At 44.8% G+C, this 20868-nt stretch overlaps 1 protein-coding gene across 9 annotated transcripts in view; it reads right to left on the bottom strand.

Annotated features, from left to right (window-relative positions):
- KIDINS220 (kinase D interacting substrate 220) overlaps positions 1-20868 on the bottom strand; it is a 161488-nt gene that overhangs the window by 35735 nt on the left and 104885 nt on the right. For all 9 annotated transcript variants that reach the window (XM_005287752.5, XM_005287753.5, XM_005287754.5 and 6 more), the window contains exons 23-24: positions 11577-11755; positions 3623-3846 (exon numbers count right to left, since the gene is read on the bottom strand). In XM_005287752.5, the coding sequence (XP_005287809.1) occupies positions 3623-3846; positions 11577-11755 (403 nt within the window). The remainder of the gene's footprint in view (positions 1-3622; positions 3847-11576; positions 11756-20868) is intronic.

Genomic DNA, 20868 nt, shown 5'->3' with positions numbered 1-20868 from the left:
TATGTGAATTCTTGAATTTAAATCATTATTCCCTCTCAAAAAATCTTCTAGCCACTTCAAACTATGGGGAGAACTTGCTTGTGTGAGATGACGAATGATCATCTTAGGCAGAAGGGCCCTAATCCCCTCCCTTTATAGTGGGTCCTCTGAATCAAATAACAGAGGCTGGTTCAATCACTATTTTTTATTCTTTTTGGTCTGCAACCTAGAAATTGGTCAAAAAATATTTCATGACCCACCATTTCCTATCCCCCTTTGGGGGATTTTAGTGCTTGCAATTATGCTTTTTAGTGCCTGGGAATAGCCTGGGTTCAGGAATTCCATGATTCCACAACTGTGGAATTAGCTCTCCATTGTAGACTCTCGCTCCACAGTTTAAAAAATAGGATGTTTCTAGCCCTTATGGTCGCAGGGATAACATTGAAAACATGAGATGACCATAAATATATACTGAGTGGAACCAGAGGAACTTTGGCTTCCCAAGTTTGCAGACAGCCTGTAAACCATACATCAGAGATGTGATGAGGATCTTCTCCCAACCATCTCAATACAGGCCCAGTAGGCTGCATGATTCCACGACCCTGGAATTTTTCTTTCTGGCCCTGTAATTTGCGATCCTGCTGCAGCCTGAGTTCCAACATTATGTTTTCTGTTTTCTGACCTGCTGAGACCGGTCTAGAGGTACCCTTTGCTTTCCAGCTTTCCTATAAGAGGGAGTTAATTGGATCACAGTGCATGCTCTGTGCACTGTTCAATGAAGATGAGCAGAGAACCAGACCTGGAGTCCAGCTTGTAGGTAGGGAACCGGGGGATTAGATGTGTAAATTGGTAAGCTGCAAAGCCTGGAGCACAGCACAGCCCTAGTAAATGGCTTTCTACTACCTACCAGAGAGCTACTACCAGGGCAACCTCTCTGTGCTCTACTACTTAGCAAGACTTGCTGCACCTGGTCAGAGCACTCTCTCTCCTCTGGATTCAGCCATTCTGTCAGGTGTAGGCCTTCAAGTTTGAATGGAGGCACCTCTCTTGATCCTGTGAGATTAAGTCTGGTCTGAAAGGTAGAATCCACGGGGCTGTGACTGCTAGGTCTAGGAGCATGCCGAACCAAAGCTGGTGAGGCCGTGCTGGAGCGATCAGGAGCACCTTGTGAACCAGAGAGATTGCCGGAAAAGCATACAGCAGGCTGCCTGACCATGGATGGAGGAAGGCATTGATTACAGTGCCCCTGTCCCAGCCGAGCAAAAGAGGTGACACTTCTTGTTCTGTGCTGTGGTGAACAAATCCGCCTGGGGAGTCCCCCACCTCTGGAAAATGGCACTGATTACCTCTGTGTGGAGAGACACTCGTGGTGAGAGGAGAAGGACCTGCTGAGGCAATCTGCTAGCACATTTCATTCCCCTGGAGGGTGCGTGGCATCTATGTGGATGGAATGCGTTACGCAGAAGTTCCATAGCCCAACGGCTTCCTGACAGAGGATCTTGGAACGGGGCCTTCCTTGCTTATTGACATAGAACATTGCTGCTATATTTTCCGCCAACACTTGCACTGTCTTGCTCGCAAGCTGCGGGAAGAACACCTCGCTTGCCAAGAGCATTGCCCTGAGTTCCTTAACATTTATGTGAAGGGGCAGCTCGTCTGCGGCTTTATGTAGCTATGCAGAAATCAGTATGTTCAACTTTACTTTCAGTTTCTATGTGCCTGTTTATTGTAGACTCATGAAGGGGACCTCCAAAGGTCATCTAGTCCAGCCCCTGCACTGAGGCAGGACCAAGTAAACCTAGAACGTAATTTATCAGTGTTTGTCTAACCTGTTCTTAAAAATCTCCAGTGACCAGGAAGCTGACTATTTCTTGTTCTACAACAGGGATCGGCAACCTGAGAAGTGGCGGGCCAAGTCTTCAGGAATTTAAGATTTCCCGTGCCGAACTAAATGTTACATTTACAGGGGCCCCCGACAGAACCCCAGACTGACAGCAGGTTGACTGGGGCTGGCAGCAGGGACTCTGGCTGGCAGACGGAACCCCAGACCGGCAGTGGGCTGAGTGGGGCTGGCAGCAGGGACTCTGGCTGGCAGGGGCCGGCAGACGGAACCCCAGACCGACAGTGGGCTGAGCGGCTCAGTGCGCTGCCGGCCTGGGGTTCCGTCTGCCGGCCCCTGCCAGGCAGGGTCCCAGCCTCCGACCCCGCTCAGCCGCTGCCGGCCTGGGGTTCCATCCATCCAGGCCAGCAGCGGGATGAGCGGGGCCGGTGGCCGGGACTCCAGACTGGCAGCACAGGCGGCAGATGGAACCCCAGACCAGTAGCAATATGAACTGCTCAGCCCGCTGCCGGTCTGGGGTTCCGTCCACTGGCCCCGCTCAGCCCCTGCCCCCGCTCAGCCTGCTGCCGGTCCGGGGTTCCGTCTATTCAGACCAGCAGCAGGCTGAGCAGGGCCGGGACCGCAGCTGGCAAGGGTCCGGTGGCCAGAACCCTACACCGGCAGCTGGCTGAGCGGGGCCGGCGGATGGAACCCCAGACCAGCAGCGGGCTGAGTGGCTCACCAGCAGATGGTCTGGAGTTCCGGCCGCTAACTCCTGCCAGCCGGGGTCCTGGCCATCAGCCCCACTCAGCCCGCTGCCAGCCTAGGATTCCGTTCACCCAGGCAGGCAGCGGGCTGAGTGGGGCCGGCAACCGGGACCCCGGCTGGCAGCAGTGTGCCAGTAAAAATTGGCTCGCGTGCCGCCTTTGGCACGCGTGCTGTAGGTTGCTGACCCCTGTTCTACACCTTCAGTGGACATGGAGAACAATCGATCGCCATCCTCTTTATAACAGCACTTATTATATTTGAAGACTGTTATCAAGTCCCCCTCCCCAGTCTTCTTTTCTGAAAACTAAACAAGCCCAGGTTTTTAACCTTTCCTCATAGGTCAGGTTTCCTAAACCTTTTATCATTTTTGTTGCTCTCGTCTGGACTCTTTCCAATTTGGCCACATCTTTCTTAAAGAGTGGTATCCAGAACTGGACACAATACTTCAGCTTGGGCCTCGACAGTACATACGACACTCCTGTTAATACTCCCCAGAATATGTTGACTCATATTCAATTTGTGACCCTTTTCAGCAGAACTACTGCCTAGCCAGTTATTCCCCATTTTGGAGTTTTGCATTTGATTTTTTTCTTCCTAGGTGAGAAGTAATTTGCATTTATCTCTATTGAATTTCATCTTCTGATTTCAGACCAATTTGTCAGTGCCACACTGAGACAGCACCTGAGTAAATTAACTGTATTAGTAATTGTGTATTGGAAAAAAAGCCAACCCTGACACACCCACCATTAAAAAATTCCTGCTGTGTCCCACTATTTAATAGTGTCTCAAACTAAAAGGACATTTTCCCTGAAGTTTTCCCTTTTATTTCAATTTTCCATATGCTTTTCCATTAGATTGCAGTAGATGGGTGACTATCCCTGCAAGTTTTACCATTTTTTCCTGCAGTTTTCTCCTGTCCCTTTTTATTGGGTGGGTTTTTTTAGGTGGTGGGGAGTTGTCTGTTTTCTTTTCCTTTAAGCATTTACAGGATTAGCTACGCAATATTATAAGATTAAATCATGCTAAGTGTGATTTAATAGTTAATTGGTTACTTACTCGATTATAGAATGGATGCTGAGGTCCTGTCATGCCACTGTAGTAGCTGCTATGAGGTTGTGGCGATACAACTCCACCATTGAAAGGCCCATTGAAGGAGGATGAAGAGCAGATTGATGAAGGCTGACTGAACACTGATGATGCTCTGGCTGGTGCCTCAGGTAAGGGCATTGTGGGATATGATAATCCTCCAATATTCATTTGATCTCTTGCAGCACGAACATCTGAAACATTAAATATGTATACAAGATGAGGAAAGGAGAGGGACTCAATGAAGTTCTTAGTTTTAAGTTCCTTTTATTATTTGTAAATTCACTGGAGTTAAGTATGAAATAAATAAATAAATAAAAAATAAAAAACGTGCACTTAAGGTAGTTCCAAAGGCTTTTGATTGCCATGTATGAGAAACCAGCTGAAGAAACGGGCAAGCCAATCAAGAAAACATCAGAATAACAAGATAATAAACAAATATTATCATGGTAATACCAGGATACAAAATATCTAGGAATGACAAAATAGGTCGTGCTGGTGGGGGAGTGGCATTATATGTGAAGCGTAGTCAAATAGAGTAAAAATCTTTAAATGAATCAAACTGTACTATAGAATCTCTATGAAGATTCTTGAACAACAGAAGTATAGCAGTAGGAATATACTACTGACTACCTGACCAGGATGATGACTGTGAAATGCTGAGAAATTAGAGAGGCTACAAAAACTGAAATCCCAATAACAGGGGATTTCAACCATCCCCATATTGACTGGGTATATATAACCTCAGGACAGGACGCAAAGATAAAAGTTTCTAGACACCATTAATGAATGCTCCTTGGAGCAGCTGGTCCTGGAATCCACAAGCGGAGGGACAATTCCTAATTTAGTTGTAAATGATGCACAGGATCTGGTTCAAGACGTGAATACAACTGAACCAGTGACAGCAACCATAGCATAATTCAACTTAATAACCTGGTGCGGGGGGGTGGGGTGGGGGGTGGGGGTGGGGGGTGGGGAGAAATACCAAAAAACCTCAGCACAGTGTGTAAAAGCACAGTTATGGAGGCCAAAAAAGAATTTGAAGAGCAACTAGGAAAACACACAAAAACTAACAGCAATTTTTTTTGAAAGGATATCAGAAGCAGGAAGCCTGACAAACAATCATTGAGGCCACTGGATGATTGAGGTGCTAAAGGAGCACTCAGCGAAGAAAAGGACACTGCAGAGAAACTAAATGAGTTCTCTGCATCAGTCTTCACTGCAGAGGATGAGAGGGAGATTCCCACACCTGAGCCATTCTTTTTAAGTGACAAATCTGAGGAACTGTCCCAGTCTGAGGTGTTAATAGAGGTGGTTTTGGAACAAATTGATAAATTAAACAGTAATAAGTCACCAGTACCAAATGATATTCACTCAAGAGTTCTGAATTTCAGAACTACTAATTGTAGTTAAATAACCTATCACTTAAATCAGCCTCTGTATCAGATGATGGAGGGTAGCTAACACCTATTTTTAAAAAATGCTCCAGAGGCGATCCTGGTAATCACAAGCCAGTACTAACTTCAGTACCAGGCAAATTGGTTGAAACTATAGTAAAGAGCAGAATTATCACAGACTCATAGATGAACACAATATGTTGGGGAAGAATCAGCATGACTTTTGTAAAGAGAAATCATGCCTCACCAATCTATTAGAATTCTTTGTGTGGGTCTACAATATGTGGGAAAGGGTGATCCAGTGGATATAGCATAACTGATTTTTCAGAAAGCCTTTCACAAGGTGCCTCACCAAAGACTTAAGCAAGCTAAGAGTCATGGGATAAGAAGAAAGGTCCTCTCATGGATCAGTAATTGGTTAAAAGATAGGAAATAAAGGTAGGAATAGTCAGTTTTCACAGAGAGAGGTAAATAGCAGAGTCATAAACTGATCTGGGAAAACAGGTAAACGCTGAGGGGGCAAAGTTTGCAGATGACACAAAATCAATCAAGATAGTTAAGTCCAAAGCTGACTTTGAAGAATTACAAAGGTATTTCACAAAACCGGAAGACTGGGCAACAAAACGGCAGGTGAAATTCAATGTTAATAAATGCAAAGTAATGAGCGTTGGAAAACATAATGCCAACTATCCACACAAAATGATGGGGTCTAAATTAGCTGTTAACCACTCAAGAAAAAGATCTTGGAATCATAGTGAATAGTTCTCTGAAAAAACAACAAGGAGTCTGGTGGCACCTTAAAGACTAACAGATTTATTTGGGCATAAGCTTTCGTGGGTAAAAACCTCACTTCTTCAGATGCATAGAGTGAAAGTTACAGATGCAGGCATTATATACTGACACATGGACAGCAGGGAGTTACTTCACAAGTGGAGAACCAGTGTTGACAGGGCCAATTCAATCAGGGTGGATGTAGTCCACTCCCAATAATAGATGAGGTGGTGTCAATTCCAGGAGAGGAAAAGCTGCTTCTGTAATGAGCCAGCTACTCCCAGTCCCTATTCAAGCCCAGATTAATGGTGTTAAATTTGCAAATGAATTTTAGTTCTACTGTTTCTCTTTGAAGTCTGTTTCTGAAGTTTTTTTGTTCAACGATAGTGACTTTTAAATCTGTAATAGAATGACCAGGGAGATTGAAGTGTTCACTTACTGGCTTATGTATGTTACCATTCCTGATGTCTGATTTGTGTCCATTTATTCTTTTGCGGAGGGACTGTCCGGTTTGGCCAATGTACATGGCAGAGGGGCATTGCTGGCACATGATGGCATATATAACATTAGTGGATGTGCAGGTGAATGAGCCCTTGATGGTGTGGCTGATGTGGTTGGGTCCTCTGATGGTGTCGCTAGAGTAGATATGGGGACAGAGTAGGCAACGAGGTTTGCTACAGGGATTGGTTCCTGGGTTGGTGTTTCTGTGGTGTGGTGCGTAGTTGCTGGTGAGTATTTGCTTCAGGTTGTGGGGTTGTCTGTAAACGAGGACTGGCCTGCCTCCCAAGGTCTGTGAGAGCGAGGGATCATTTTCCAGGATAGGTTGTATATCGGCTAGATACTTCTCTGAAAACATCTACTCAATGTACAGCGGCAGTCAAAAAAGCTATCAGAGTGTTAGGAACCATTAGGAAAGGGATAGATAATAAGACAGAGAATATCATAATGCCCTTATATAAAGGCATGGTACGCCCACACATTGAATACTGTTTGCAATTTTGCTTGCCCCATCTCAAAAAAGATATTAGAATTGGAAAAAGTACAGAAAGGAGCAACAAAATTATTAGAGGTATGGGACAGTTTCCATACAAAGAAAGATTAAAAAGACTGGGACTGTTCAATTTAGAAGAGAGACAACTGGGGGGGAGGGGGAGATGACAGAAGTCCATAAAATCTCAAATGGTGTGAAGAAAGTGAATAAGGAAGTCTTATTTACCCCTTCACAAAACACAGTAACCAGGGTGATCCAATGAAATTAATAGGCAACAGGTTTAAAACAAACAAAAGGAAGTACTTCTTCATACAATGCACAGTCACACTGTGGAACTCGTTGCTAGGGAATGCTGTAAAGGCCAAAAGTGTAACTGTGTTCAAAAAGAATTAGATAAGTTTATGGTGGATAGGTGCATCAATGGATATTAGACAAGATGCTCATGGACACTACCCCATGCTCTGGGTGTCCCTAAACTTCCGAATGTCAGAAAATGGGACTGGAGTATAAGGAATGGATCACTTGATAAATTGCCCTGTTCCATCCAGTCCCTCTGAAGCATCTGGAACCAGCCACTGTTGGAAGACAGGATACTGGGCTAGATGGACCATTGATCTGACCCAGCATGTTTCAGAACTTATCAGGTAGGAGCCCTGCCTAATTTTCTATCCCCAATATATTTTGAATACTCAGATACATCATTTGTTTTGCTCTCTGAGAAGGAAAGGAAGAGGTCTACCTATTTCCTGAAAAAACACTGTATTCTACATTCAAAGGCAATAAAGCCCAATACTCCTGATAATCAAACGCTAGAAAAAGTCGATTTTTAATTTCTATTGTTTTTCTCATCAGAAATGACAATGAAAAACCACAAAGGATTTCATTACCATTTTTGTAGGATTCCGAACAAGGGAAGGTTGCTGCCCCACTGCCATGGGGTAGGAGGCCTACTCTCCTGCCCACAGCCCTAGATTCTTCTTAACCAGTGTCCTGGCATGAATTCTTTATGTCAGCTATTACAGTCCAGGATAACTTAATACCAAAGCTCACCAGTACATTTTCCTTCAGACATATTAACAGTATCTACCGGTACATTTTAAAAACATGACTTTCCACCTTCTTCAGTCACAAAAAAAATGTGGCAATTATATGCTTGTTGATCAGTGAACACATTCTTTTTCTGAGTAAATGAAGCTTAGTAGACTTTGGAAAAGGAGTAGAGCAGTTCCCCATCACCCCCCTTACCCCTGTCTGCCCCCCCCCCCCCCCCCCGCCATGGCTGGGAGTGGGGGCCATGGCTCAGGATGGGGGCGAGGGGGAGATGCACAGCTTGGGCTAAGGGGGCCAAGGCTGGGGGTGGGTCTGGGTCCAAGAACAGAGCCACGGCCAGGGGCTGAAGATGGAGCCGGAAGCGGCGACGGGACTGCGGCTAGGGTCTGGAGCCAAGGCTGGGGGTGGAAGCTGCGGTTGGGGGCCAAGGTTGGGGCTGTGAGTGGAGCCACAGCCAGGAGCCAGAGCCGTGGCAGAGCTGGAAGTGGAGCGGGGGTGGGTGGCACTCCTTCCCTTCCCCCTATGGGGATGGTCCAGGCCCCCCCGCACCCGCTCCGAATGTTCCTCTGCATCCCCATGGGGGGGGGGGCGCACCCCACAGTTTGGGGACCGCTGGAGTAGAGCAACTTTTCTAACACAAAGGGTATTGTACCCAATGCAAAATAACTATTTTGGACCTCATTATGATAGATAAATATGAATTAATCACTGGCCTGCAAGTTGATGGCCTTCTAAGAACCAGTAATCATGACCTGATTTCATCCAATATGGAGAAACAGAGGACAGTCCCAACCAGTAACATACATACTTGATGCTTCAAAACGGCCAGTTTCCCAAAGCTGAGGAATCTTATGAGAGAAATTGATTAAGAGTAAATATTTAGACAGAAAAATGTGAATGAAAGTTGGGAGTTCTTTAAGAAGGGTTCATCAGACGGCCAAAATACCACAATCACAAAAAAGGATAGCTGCCCATACTGATTCAGTTGTGAAGTGAAGGCAGCAATTAGAAATAAAACAAAAAACTAATATATGACAAATAGAAAAACGGGAACAAAGATAGCAAACAATATAAATTAGAAGTTATGAAGTGTAGAAAATTGATACTGGAAACTGAAGACAGCTGGAAAAATCTAAGCTCCAGGTTCCCGCAAGTCTCCTAACAGCACCTGGATTTCTTCTCCTGGGGGTTGTGTTGCAGGGAGCTCCTTTGGCCCCCTTACCTCTGCTAAGGAGTTTGGGCTGTCTCCCTCCCTCCTTCCTTACATCCCTGGGGACATTTCTTGTCCTCCTGACTCAGGCTTTGTTGTCTAGGGGTCTTCTGTTTTTCCTTTTTGGGGTTCCTTCCCTGTCTCCCCCTGGTTTTCCTTTTCCTAACATGGGATTCCTCCCACCACCTCACTTCCCAGTGGGGAAGGGAATCCAGTTGGTGCCCAAGACAAGTAGATAAGGCAACCACTCCATTACCCCACCCTGTTTCTACCGAGGACCTCCAGGGGCACCTGGGCTATAGGGCAATGCTGCTCATCCCCGTGGACACACTCTATGTCCACAGTTGCTCCTGGAGTCATCCAGTGAGGCTTCACCAGCTCCCTCCAGACCGGAGAGCAAACTGAGGCTGTATCCACAAGGCCCTTCTGGTATTTCCTCCCCGCCATCACTGAAATGGTAGACAGTTTTTGCCCCTTTTTCTTCCCTCCAGCCCTGACCGAGCCACAATCTATGTATGGGGAGTCCCATTTCTTGTGTCCGGATCGCCCACATTGGTAGCAAATAAGGGGCCGAGCCCCAGCTGGAACTCCTCAGGGTTCTTCCTTCTTCCTGTCCATGCCCCTTCCTGCTGTGAATTCTCTAGCCATCCTCCCCAGCTCTGGACCCTTATATGGTTGCCAGTCTTTCCTGGGAAAGTCTGCCTCTGCATACTCCTCTGTTAGTTTCACAGCAGCACCCACTGTGCCCGGTGGATGTCGCCTGACCCACACTCGTATGGTCTCGGGGAGGCCCTGAAATAACTGCTCTAAAACCAGAACATCCATTATTTCTGCTACCATTTGGGTATCTGGTCTCAACCAGTGGGTGACCCAGTCCATCAACTTTTGGGCAAAGGCCCAGGGCCATAAACCTCCTGTCCCCCTTGCTGATCTGAACTTCTGGTGGTACTTCTCAGTAGACAACCCCACCCAATCCAGGAATGCTGCCCTCACCGTCTCATATTTTCTGACCGTTCTTCATTCAGGGCTATAGAGGCTACTTGGGCTTCTCCCGACAGATAGGAAGCCAACCACAGGGACCAGATTGCTCTATCCCATCCAGCACCCATGGCTACCCTCTGAAAAGTGCCAAGGAATGCATCTGGGTAATCTGCAGGGCCCACTTTACATAGTCCAAGGCTCTGTGTTCAGGCACCATCCCCCATCGGGGGACTTATCACCTTCTGTAGGAGCTGCTGCCGGACATTGGCTTGTTCCCTTATGAAATCTTGCAGGCTTCTCTGCTGCTTTGCCTACCAGGCAAGCAAAGCCTCTCTCTCCAGGTGGTGGGATTTTTGAAAACCTTGTAGGGCCTTCTGCATCTCCTCGTGTTGTTTTACCAGTCATTGCAGGGTCTCCTCCATTGCCTAGGCTGCCAAACTCTTGCGTTGGCTCAGGTCCCAGACAAGCCCCGACGTGTAACAGGGTCACCTTGGTCCTGCCTCTGTCTCAGTCCACAAATAATGCGGAGACCCTTTTGCTGGTTCAACACCCTGTGCAGTTTATTTACATTTGCATCCCACCACTTTCACAGCATACCTAAGACCTTTCCCAAGCAGAGAGAGAGTAATCTCTCTCTCCCTCTTACTGCTTGCTTCCCCCCGTGCTCTTCTTTCCTATGCCTATTTGTGGGCTCTTGGCTAATGGCTTAATTGGCCTTTTTGCCCTGCCCCACTCACAAATTAGAGGGACAGCCCCTTGCATAGTCAGCTCCAATCTGCTTTGACTGTTTGGAGCTGCTCTGAAGAGTGCTGACTTGGGCCTTTTTACCTAGCACTCTATCACAATTAAAAACAAAAGAGACCCCAGAAATAGCATAAGGCCTATTATAAGATGGAGACAGTAAAACTGTTAATACTGATATAGAAAAGGTAGATATGTTCAATAAATATAATATTTTTGTTCTGTATTTGGAAAGAAGCAGGATGATGTGCTTGTATCACATGAGAATAACCAAGTACCTTCCAGACCATTAGTAACTAACGAGGATGTTAAACATCTACGAGGGATAAACATTTAGCAGGCCGGGATAGCTTTCACCCAAGAGTCTTAAAAGAGTTGGCTGAGGAGATCTCTGGCCCAATTAATACTAAATTTTCAATAAATCTTGGAATATCAGGGAAATTCCAGAAGACTGGAAGAGAGCTATTGTTGTGCCAATATTCAAAAAAGAGCAACCAAGAGGGCCCATAACTACAGGTTGGTTAGCCTGACATCAATCCTAGGCAATATAATGGAAAAGCTGATATGGAATATATGGTTTAGTCAAACACAAGTTACTGGTCTCAATGCTGAGATCACTGGGTGAAATCTAATGGCGTATGACCTTCAGACTAGATGAGCTCTGGACACAAATGCTACAAACCTACTAACTCAGAGGTAGTGAGTGTTCCAAGCAGTAACAACATCTATAATGAAGAAAATAATAAAATTTTCCATTTTAATTTTATCTGAAAACATACTCACCTGCAATGATTTCTCGTAGCTTTGGATCTAAGTTTACAGTACACGGCAAAAAGATTTTTACATCACGTGCTATAAGAACTGGTGTCCGTGAAGATAAAAATACTTCAAAATTCCGTATGTCCCCATCAATTTCAAGCAGAGGTTCAACATCTTTAGTTGTTGGAATATTCTTTGAAATTCTAAAGAAAATAAACATCAGACAGTTAGGTAAACTTCAAATAAGTCAAATTTATCAGAAAGTAATATTTCCATTTCAAATGCTAGCCCCGGAACATACTATCCAATCCATGACACCAAACCCTTTGGGGCACAGAACTATCATACAGAAGTTAGGGTATGTCTGCATTTTCTGCAGACACTTTGACTTGGCATTACTTTTTAAGAAAAATCCAGTGTTTCTGCAGAAAAGAGATTCATCTGACCTATATAAGCTAGTTCCACACTTCAGATAGTTCTCCACGGTGACATGACAAGCACTACATGTAGAATGTAACAACCTACATATGGATAATGTCATAACACCTAAAATAGGATAAGGAAATTATCTGGAAACATTAAGCTTAAACATCCATTCTAATCTTGATAAATAACTGAGAAGTTTTACGATTAAGGGTTCTCTCTCCATCCTTAATTCACACCGTCTCTAAAAAAAACAGCACGGTCTATAGTGCTGCATGACACAGCTAGCTAACTGGTGGCTCTGCCCAACAACATACTAATAGTCTCTTGTGTTTCACATACACTGGTATATGTCTGAAGGAAAAATATTCAATATTTAAATTAAAGTATTTTTTAATTTCTTATTAAGTCATTTTAACTATGTCCAATGAGTTTCAGGTTATATCATTAGCTGAAAGATATCTTTTATTTTTATGATTTACTTTAGAATCTTGTACCAAAGTTTTATTCCACAGACAACTTTTACAGCTGATTATACTTGAAAAGGGTTTATTACAGAAATGCTGTCAGAATCTTAACCACAGTAACACCACTAATATTGGAATATATACATGCATAATAAGAAAGGCAAAAATGTAAAACACATTTCAATGCAACATACTATTTATTTTTTCAGTGAACTGCAATGGACATAATACATTTTTAAAAATACTTTAAAATGAGTATAATAAAGCTTCTAAAATGTTTGTATTTATATTAAGGCCCCAATCCTGAAAAGCCTTACTCAGGTGCTTAACTTTACACTAAGCACTTTAGTTTTGCTGCTTAACTGTGAGAATTCTATTGACTCCAGCAGGACCACTCACTGTGCACAAAGTTCAGCATGTATTTCACTCAATTTAATAACATATCTAGAAACGACATATTATAGCTGTTGTAATAATGCTCACTATGTAATATGGTAAAATCCTGTTAAATAGAAAGATCTGATCGTATTCCTGTATGATGTCTCTCTATAGAAAAGTTAACTCTTGTAACAGTTGTTTCGTATCTGATATTTACAGGCAAGGATTTGCTATCTTGTTAAAACTTCCTGAATAAATAAGTAAAAAGTTCAGCATGTGTGTAAGTCTTTGCAAGATCATGACCTCAGTAGATAAATCACAGTGTTAAGTTTTTAGGAGTGATGTAGACTCAATGAACTGAACTGCAATATTGGAAATTTCACTGGACAAGCCAGGTACAACCACTCACTTCTCAATCAGTTTCAAGAAAAAAAAAATCATGGTTGAGGTGACTGTTAGCTACAGAGACTGTGTGCTAGAGAAAGGAGGAAAAAATTAGAAGGTCAGAGGCAGTATCAAAATAAAGCTAGGGTATACTCTCATGCTTTAATCTCCACAGAGGCATCTGACAACAAATATAAAGTATAAACTCTCTAATAAAATAAAAATTATTTAGCTCCTCAATGCACGGAGCTTCTATTTAATCTTACACACCATTTCCACTCAAACTAAATTTAAAAGACTGGTTAGATGCATCTAATCAAATATATTCAGGAACATAAAAAACAAAAGTGACCTCTTTTAAAGAAGCACAAAAATATAATAAACTAATGGGACATTTTAATATATTGTGACAACTGACAAAACATAAAATGGTCAGAGATTAAACAGTTAAAAAGTGGCCTATCCATTTCAATACTTTTTAAAATTACAAAACAAAAATGCCAAAAGAAAAGGCAATAGAGATTTAAATAAAAAACACAGCCGACAAGTCACATGAAACAAATTAGATGAATTTTAATGCCAGCTCTGCTTAAGCCTGAATGTGAACAGTGTTCTGAATACGATGAACAATGCTACTGTTCAGAAGCCAATAGCCCACTGCTGGGCTACAGATTGAAGTCTCTCTTCTAACCTTCTGAGCTCAATACATTAAACTATTCCATTGAAAGGGATATTTATGTAAATGCTAATCTTTTGGCAAAGGGCCACAAAAATCATATGCGCCTGTATTTCTCAGATAAAAAATTAAAAAGGTTAGCATACAAAGCACTTTAAAAGTGACTTATACTTAAAATATCAGTGAATAGATTCAAGATCCAAGCACTATGACCAAGCCTACATTATTCTTGTTTAGCAGCTGGATTTTCTCAGAAAGCAAATTAATTTTTTTACAATCAAAGGTATCAAAGAGTTAATGAAAACTTTCAACCCTGCAGAATATTAACTGTTTCAATGGCTTACAATTTGTTTCTAAGAGATGCTGAGCACCCTGATACTCTCACTGAAATCAGTGGGAATTGTGGATACTGAGCTCCTCTCAGGAATATAATAATAGTAATGTAAGGATTTATTTGTTTTTTCTCATTATATGCCCTTTTTTATGAGAGGTTAAATGATTTTTTTTTAAATTAACAAATTACTGATTTTAAAGCTAGCTAAAGAAATATGTCAGGAGTGTTAGATTATTTTTGGCTCTTTCCTCATTTAAAAGTGATCTATAGCTAAAACCCAATAGTTCCAGCCCTTAAATCAGTGGCCCCCAAACTGTGTGTGTGGGGGGGAGGGGGGAGGGCATGGAGGAATGTTCCAGGGGGCTCATATCAGGGCCCAAGCCAGCTCCCATAGGGGGCAGGGCGGGAGTGCCACCTAGCCCTGCTCTGCCCCCCATCCCAGCTCCAGCCCCACTCTGCCCTCCTCTGCTCTTATTCCATCTCCTCCCCCAGGCCAGCTCCAACTCTAGCTCCAGGCTCCTCCTCCATCCCCAGTTCAGCTTCCAGCTTGCCTTCAGCCCAAGCTCCTCTGCTGAGCCAACTGTGCAGTAATGGAGGGAGGGCGCATGTAGGGATATAAAAGAAGGTACTAACAGTGATTCCCCCAAGTGACAGTGACCCCCTCATAATTTGTCCCCCACACTTTAAAATCCAACAGTTTCACCAAGTACAAAAATCTCTTGGGTCTTCTGTTAAAACTTGTAAGCTACTGTTTGTAGAATTTACTAACAAAAGAATCAAAGAGTCCTGTCAATCAAAGAATCTTGCCTGCATATTTATACCTGCCTCTGGAAATTTCCACTACATGCATCTGACGAAGTGAGTATTCACCCACGAAAGCTTATGCTCCAATACGTCTGTTAGTCTATAAGGTGCCACAGGACTCTTTGTTGCTTTTTACAGATCCAGACTAACACGGCTACCCCTCTGATACTTAACAAAAGAATGTACATTTAAACAATATCAGAGTTGCAATAGTGGGTTTTTTTAAAAATCTGCATTTCCATAAAAAGCTGGGCTTGCAATATCTAAACACAACAGGACAATTTCTTAGGGTTCTCCATTGCTCTTTGCTGTCCAGAAGAGAGGCAAGAAAATGAGAATTTAATAGCAGTAGGGGCGCTGATGGTGGGCAAAGGGCAGAGCAGTGGCTTCACAGTAAACCCTCACCTCAAACGCTGAGGTAGCTCATTTGGGTTAACACCATACAGTTGGGGTTCCATGTGTCCTTAAGATCAGGGATAAGAAGCAATCATTCTACACAGCTTAAAGCAGAAGCTATTGCTGTCTCCAGCCACAAACACTTCCTGAGGAAATTAGATTTAAGGCAAAGGCATTGTTGAAGCAAGCCAGTAACAGTATCATTTTTGAAGGAGCCATGCTGCTGCCAAAGAACTACATGGATGGGCTGGCCAGAGAGCAACACTGAAGGGTGGGCCTTATACTCATACACACAAGGTTGAAACTTGCCTTCTCTATGGATTCGCTATGTCTGCAGGCCATATTCCCTGCCCACTTCCAAAAGGCAGCATGCAGCAGAAATGCCAGGATGTGAATCTTGGCATTTCTGAATCTTGTTTCACCTTCCCACATGTTTACAGCAGAAAGTTACTATTTGGGCCACAGTTATTTTCTTTAAGGGCTCTATTAGAAGAAGTAGAAGTCACAAGATGACACAGTAAACCAACAGGATGTCAGTCTTAACTGTGGTGTCTTGAGTTTATTATCTTTTTCTTAATGTACTTTTGACTGCAACATTTTTAAGCTCAAGAAAGGAATTTTTTTTTTTTTGGTGGATACTATAAAGAAACCATTTTAAAAAGCATCTAGTGTTTAGAAATGGACAGTCAAAAAAGGGAAGGTTACTTTATCGTAACTGCAGTTCTTTGAGAAGTGCCCTATGGGTATTCACTGTGGGTGTGCATGTGCTCCATATTCCTGAGACAGCAGTGTCCGTTGGTCCGCACCTGTGCCCTGCACTCCTTGTGCTCTGAACCAAGTGTATAGGGGGTGGCACAGACCAACCACCTCCCCAGTTCCTTCTCTACTGTGAATCAAGTGAGGAGCCGAGCAGAGGAGAAAGAGGGTAGGTCATGAATATCCACAGAGACCATGCTTCTCAAAAGAACTCCAGTTAGAGTAAGGTAAGTAACCTTCCTTTTTTCTTTGAGTGCTGGTCCCTAGGGGTATTCCCTGTGGGTGACTCAAGCAGTGCTCATTGAGGAGGAGGGTACGAGGCAGCCTTCTGCACCAAATATCACAGAATCGCTGATCCAAAGGAAGCATTCTTGACCGAAGCTTGAACCAGGGCATAAGCTTAGTAATAGTGCGACTGGAATCCCGAGCTCCTGCCCTATGGATCACTGAGAGGCAAATTCCTGGTAGAGAAGCCACTAAGGAAGCTTGCACTCTGGCTGAATGAGCTCTGACAGTCTGAGGAGGAGGGGATGCCCTAAGTTCATAACAAAGGAGGATGCAGCTGGAAATCCATTTAGGGAGTCTTTGGGAAGAGAGACTGTTTCCCTGTTCACCCTCTTGGCAATGGAGACAAATAATCAGAGTCTTTCAAAAGGGCTTTGTCCTGTGCAAAGAAAAGGCAAGAACCGTGTGTACATCTAGGGAGTACAGCTTCCTGTCCTCCCATTTATCATGAAGCTTTGGGTAAAAGTTGGGATGGGGAACAGTTTGGTTCAAGTGAAATTCAGAAGGTGCTTTTGTGATTAACTTGGGATGCAATCTCAAGCATACTTATCCCTGTGAAACACCATGTAGGGCCTGAGCTCACCCACTCTCCTAAAAGCAGTGACAGTTGGTAGGAAGGCCACTTTCATAGATGGGTATAGGAGGGAGCAAAAGGCTAAGAGCTTGAATGGCAGGTTCATAAGTGCCAACCGGTTTTAATACAGGAAGGAATATCCTGATAAAGACTTTTAGAAATGTCAAGGTTGTGAGATGGATGAAAATCGAACCATCAAAGGCATTAATAGCTGCTAAATGTACATACAGTGAACTGACGGATAGGTTCAATGTTTTCAAGGAGAAAAGGTTGTTCAGGGTAAGAGGGATACCAGACTCCTCAGGAGGTAAGTGACACTGCTGACAGCAAAAACAGAATTGCTTGCACTTGGCAGCATCGTTTCCTTCTATTATTAAGGCTGGATTGGACCTCTTCTGACATGATCTCTCTACATTCATTGTCCATCCAAATCCCAGGCCACAAGATGGAGGGATGCTGGGTTGGGATGGTTGGCCCTGCCTCCACTGTGAGACTAGGTATGGAAAGATTCGTAAGCATATGTCTGGGTGAGATATTATCTATAGGACAGTGGTGAACCAGAACTGTCTTGACCACCACAGTCCTATCAGGATTACTGTTACCTTGTCCTGCCTGATCATTCTAAAGATGTGAAGTAATAGGGGAATGATATTCACCAACATGTCCAACCACTATACCAGTCCCTCTGGAATTGTACCCCTGGACAGCTCGAGAGCAATAGGTTATGAACTTCTTCTTTCCTTGGGTTGCAACGAGGTCCCGGAATGGGAAGCCCCATTGCTGGAAAATATACTGTACCGAAGAGAAAGTTACTCACCTTGCAGTAACTGAGGTTCTTTGAGATGTGTCCCCCTGTGGGTGCTCCACTCCAGGTGACAGTGCATCCTGGCACCGTTGATTGGAGCTCTTCGGTAGCAGTGCCTGGTCGGAATGCATGCGCTCAGCTGCTGTCTCATGGCATCGTTAGGGTCTGCCTGAGCGCGCGTGTCCTGCAACCCCCTCAGTTCCTTCTCTACCGTAGAGTTGTCTGATTAGTACTCCAAAGAAAAGGGAGGAGGGTGGGTAGTGGAGCACCCACAGGGACACACATCTCGAAGAATCTCAGTTACTGCAAGGTGAGGCCAATACATTTGGTGGTGGAGTCAGTGTTATGCAGAAACTGTGTCTGCTGGGTTTGTAGTTGGAGCTGAGCCAGCCCTGAAGGTATCTCGTGTGCAGCCTGGTGTATTTGACCACGAAGGTGGTGGCTGCCATGTGACCAAGAAGCTGTAGGCAGGTCCATGCCTGTATGCTAGGGCAAACAGAGATCGTGCTTATGAGATGCGTAATAGTGAGGAATCTGTTGTGTGGAAGCGAGGCTCTGGTTCAAATTGAGTCCAGGTGAGCTCTTATGAACTGTATCTGCTGTGTAGGTATCAGGGTGGATTTTTGGAATTTTATTTGCAAGCCTAGGCTGTGGAAAAGAGATGGTAAAGTTCGTCACTTTTAACATCTCGTCGTAAGAACTGGCTTTGATAAGGCAGTCGTCTAAGTAGGGGAAAAGTATAATCCCGTGTTTGCGGAGGTGGGCTACAACTACAGCTAGGGTCTTGGAGAATACTACCAAATGGAAGTACCCTGTATTGAAAGTGGTCATGTCCAAGTGTGAATCGCAGGAAGCGTTTGTGTGCTGGATGAATGAATATATGGAAATAGACGTCTTGTAGGTCAACGGCTGTGAACCAGTCCCCTTGTTCCAGCGCAGGTATTATTGTGCCTAATGTGACCATCTTGAATTTTTGTACATGTACAAACTTGTTCAGTCGGCGTAGGTCTAATATGGGTCTCCACCCCCCGCCTTTCTTTTGGGTCAGAAAGTAGCGGGAGTAGAACCCTTTTCCCTGATGTTGCATCGGTACATGTTCCACTGCACCTAGGTGAAGAAGATGAGCCACCTCCACACGGAGAAGGTGCTCTTGAGAAGGGTCCCTGAAGAGGGACGGGGAAGGGGAAAGCGTGCGCAGGGAACATAAGAAAGGGATGGAGTAACCTGACTGAACTATTTCCAGGACCCAGCGGTCCTGCATGATCTGTTGCCAGACATGGTGGAAAGCCTGGAGGCAGCAGCCAAATGGGCAAATAGGCGGCGGAATCAAGGGGTGGTTGTGCAGACCCCCAACCAGCGCTTCAAAATTGTTGTTTATTACCCAATGGGTAGGAAGTAGTTGGTTGCACCTGGAATTGCCTAGGAGGTCTGTTGCAGTTTCTCCCAGTGTCATATGGTTTGGACTGGGGTCGGTGATACTGTTGTGTACAGGGCCTCTGATAATGTTGGTATCGTTGTCTCCTAGAGATGGATGGGTATTTGCCCAATGTGCGCAAAGTGGCTCTAGAGTCTTTCATAGTGTGAAGGACTTCATCAGGTTTTTTGTGGAAAAGAGTTTCTCTTTGTCAAAGGGAAGGTCCTCCACTTTGGTCTGAAAATCCTTGGGGATACTGGATGCAGACAGCCAGGTAGACCAGCGCTTCACCACTGCAGTGGCAGTGGTGCGGGCTGCTGTATCTGCCATGTCCATGGACACTTGTAGTGCCGTCCTAGAAACCAACTGACCTTCGACAAGGACTGACTTGAAATCCGCTCTCCTGTCCTCCAGTATATGGGAGGTAAAATCAAAGAGCTTGTTGTAGTTGTCATAGTCATAGCTTGCGAGGAGGACGGAATAGTTTGCAATTCTAAATTGTAGAGTAGAAGAGGTATAAACCTTGCGGCACAGGAGGTCAAGGTGTTTGAGGTCCTTGTCCTGAGGAGTTGGTCAGTAGCGTGGCTGCTTTGTTCTCTGCGTCGCTGCATCCACCACAAGAGAATTGGGTTGTGGGTGGGAAAATAAGAAATCAACTTTCTTCACGGGCACGTAGTATTTATGTTCAGCTTTCATGTTGGTGGGATGGAGGCAGGGGTCTGCCAGAGAGAATCAGCTGGTTCTAAGAGGGCTTCGTTTATGGGTAGTGTGATCTTTGAGGTGCAGAGGGTTGGAGGATTTTCAGGAGTCTATGTTGTGTCTCCTGGACTTCCTCCAAAGGGATGTCCTGGCTGAGTGCCACTCTCTTGAAAAGTTCCTGGAACTGCTTAAAGTCATCCACATTTTGTGGAGGTGGAGGCATGAGGAGCTGGTAAATCTAGGAAGGGTTCATAGCCCACCTCTTCAGGAAGGGGTTCATGAGCTCTAGATGTTGATGGAGCTGGGGATATAGGCATAGGACGAGCTTGCCATCTGATAGAAGGGGCGCAAGGAGGAGCTGTGGCAGGAGTTGACCACGGGTACCACTGAGGCCAGGGCACCGGATAGGAAAAGTTGGGTCCCGGCTACTGGGGGACAAAGTAGGGAAACTGAGGCTGATTCTTATGATGTGCCACATCTTGGGGTGTGTATGGCTCTGGTGGAGGGGGAGACTCAGATGGGGAGAGCTCTTCCTGGTGTTGTATGTCGTTCTCACTATCTGTGAAAGTAGCCAGGTCAGGTGGCGAGAGCTGCTGTTCAAACAGTGAGGGCTCCATGTCGAGGAGTGGAGAGTCACTCAGGAGCCACAGAGATATCCTGCTGATGCAGTAATTGTTGCTGTTCCCTAGGCTGGTGTGCTGTGGAGCATGAAGTGTGAGTGGCAGCCTGGAATGATTTTTGTTTCGTTTTTGTAGGAGCCACAAGACGTTTGTGAGAGCTCCGCAGGGGGTCTGAATCTGCTCTGGGGATGGCAGGCAGGCTCGGTGCTGACGGTGGAACGCGCTGCTGGCACCGGGTCCATCGTTGGTGCCGGCGGGACCAGTGCCGAGGTGAGCTTCTCACTGCAGGACGTCAAGTCCC

The sequence above is a fragment of the Chrysemys picta genome, chromosome 3, assembly GCF_011386835.1.
Source record: "Chrysemys picta bellii isolate R12L10 chromosome 3, ASM1138683v2, whole genome shotgun sequence".
Classification (NCBI taxonomy): domain Eukaryota; kingdom Metazoa; phylum Chordata; order Testudines; family Emydidae; genus Chrysemys; species Chrysemys picta.
This window is presented reverse-complemented; position numbering and strand designations above follow the sequence as displayed.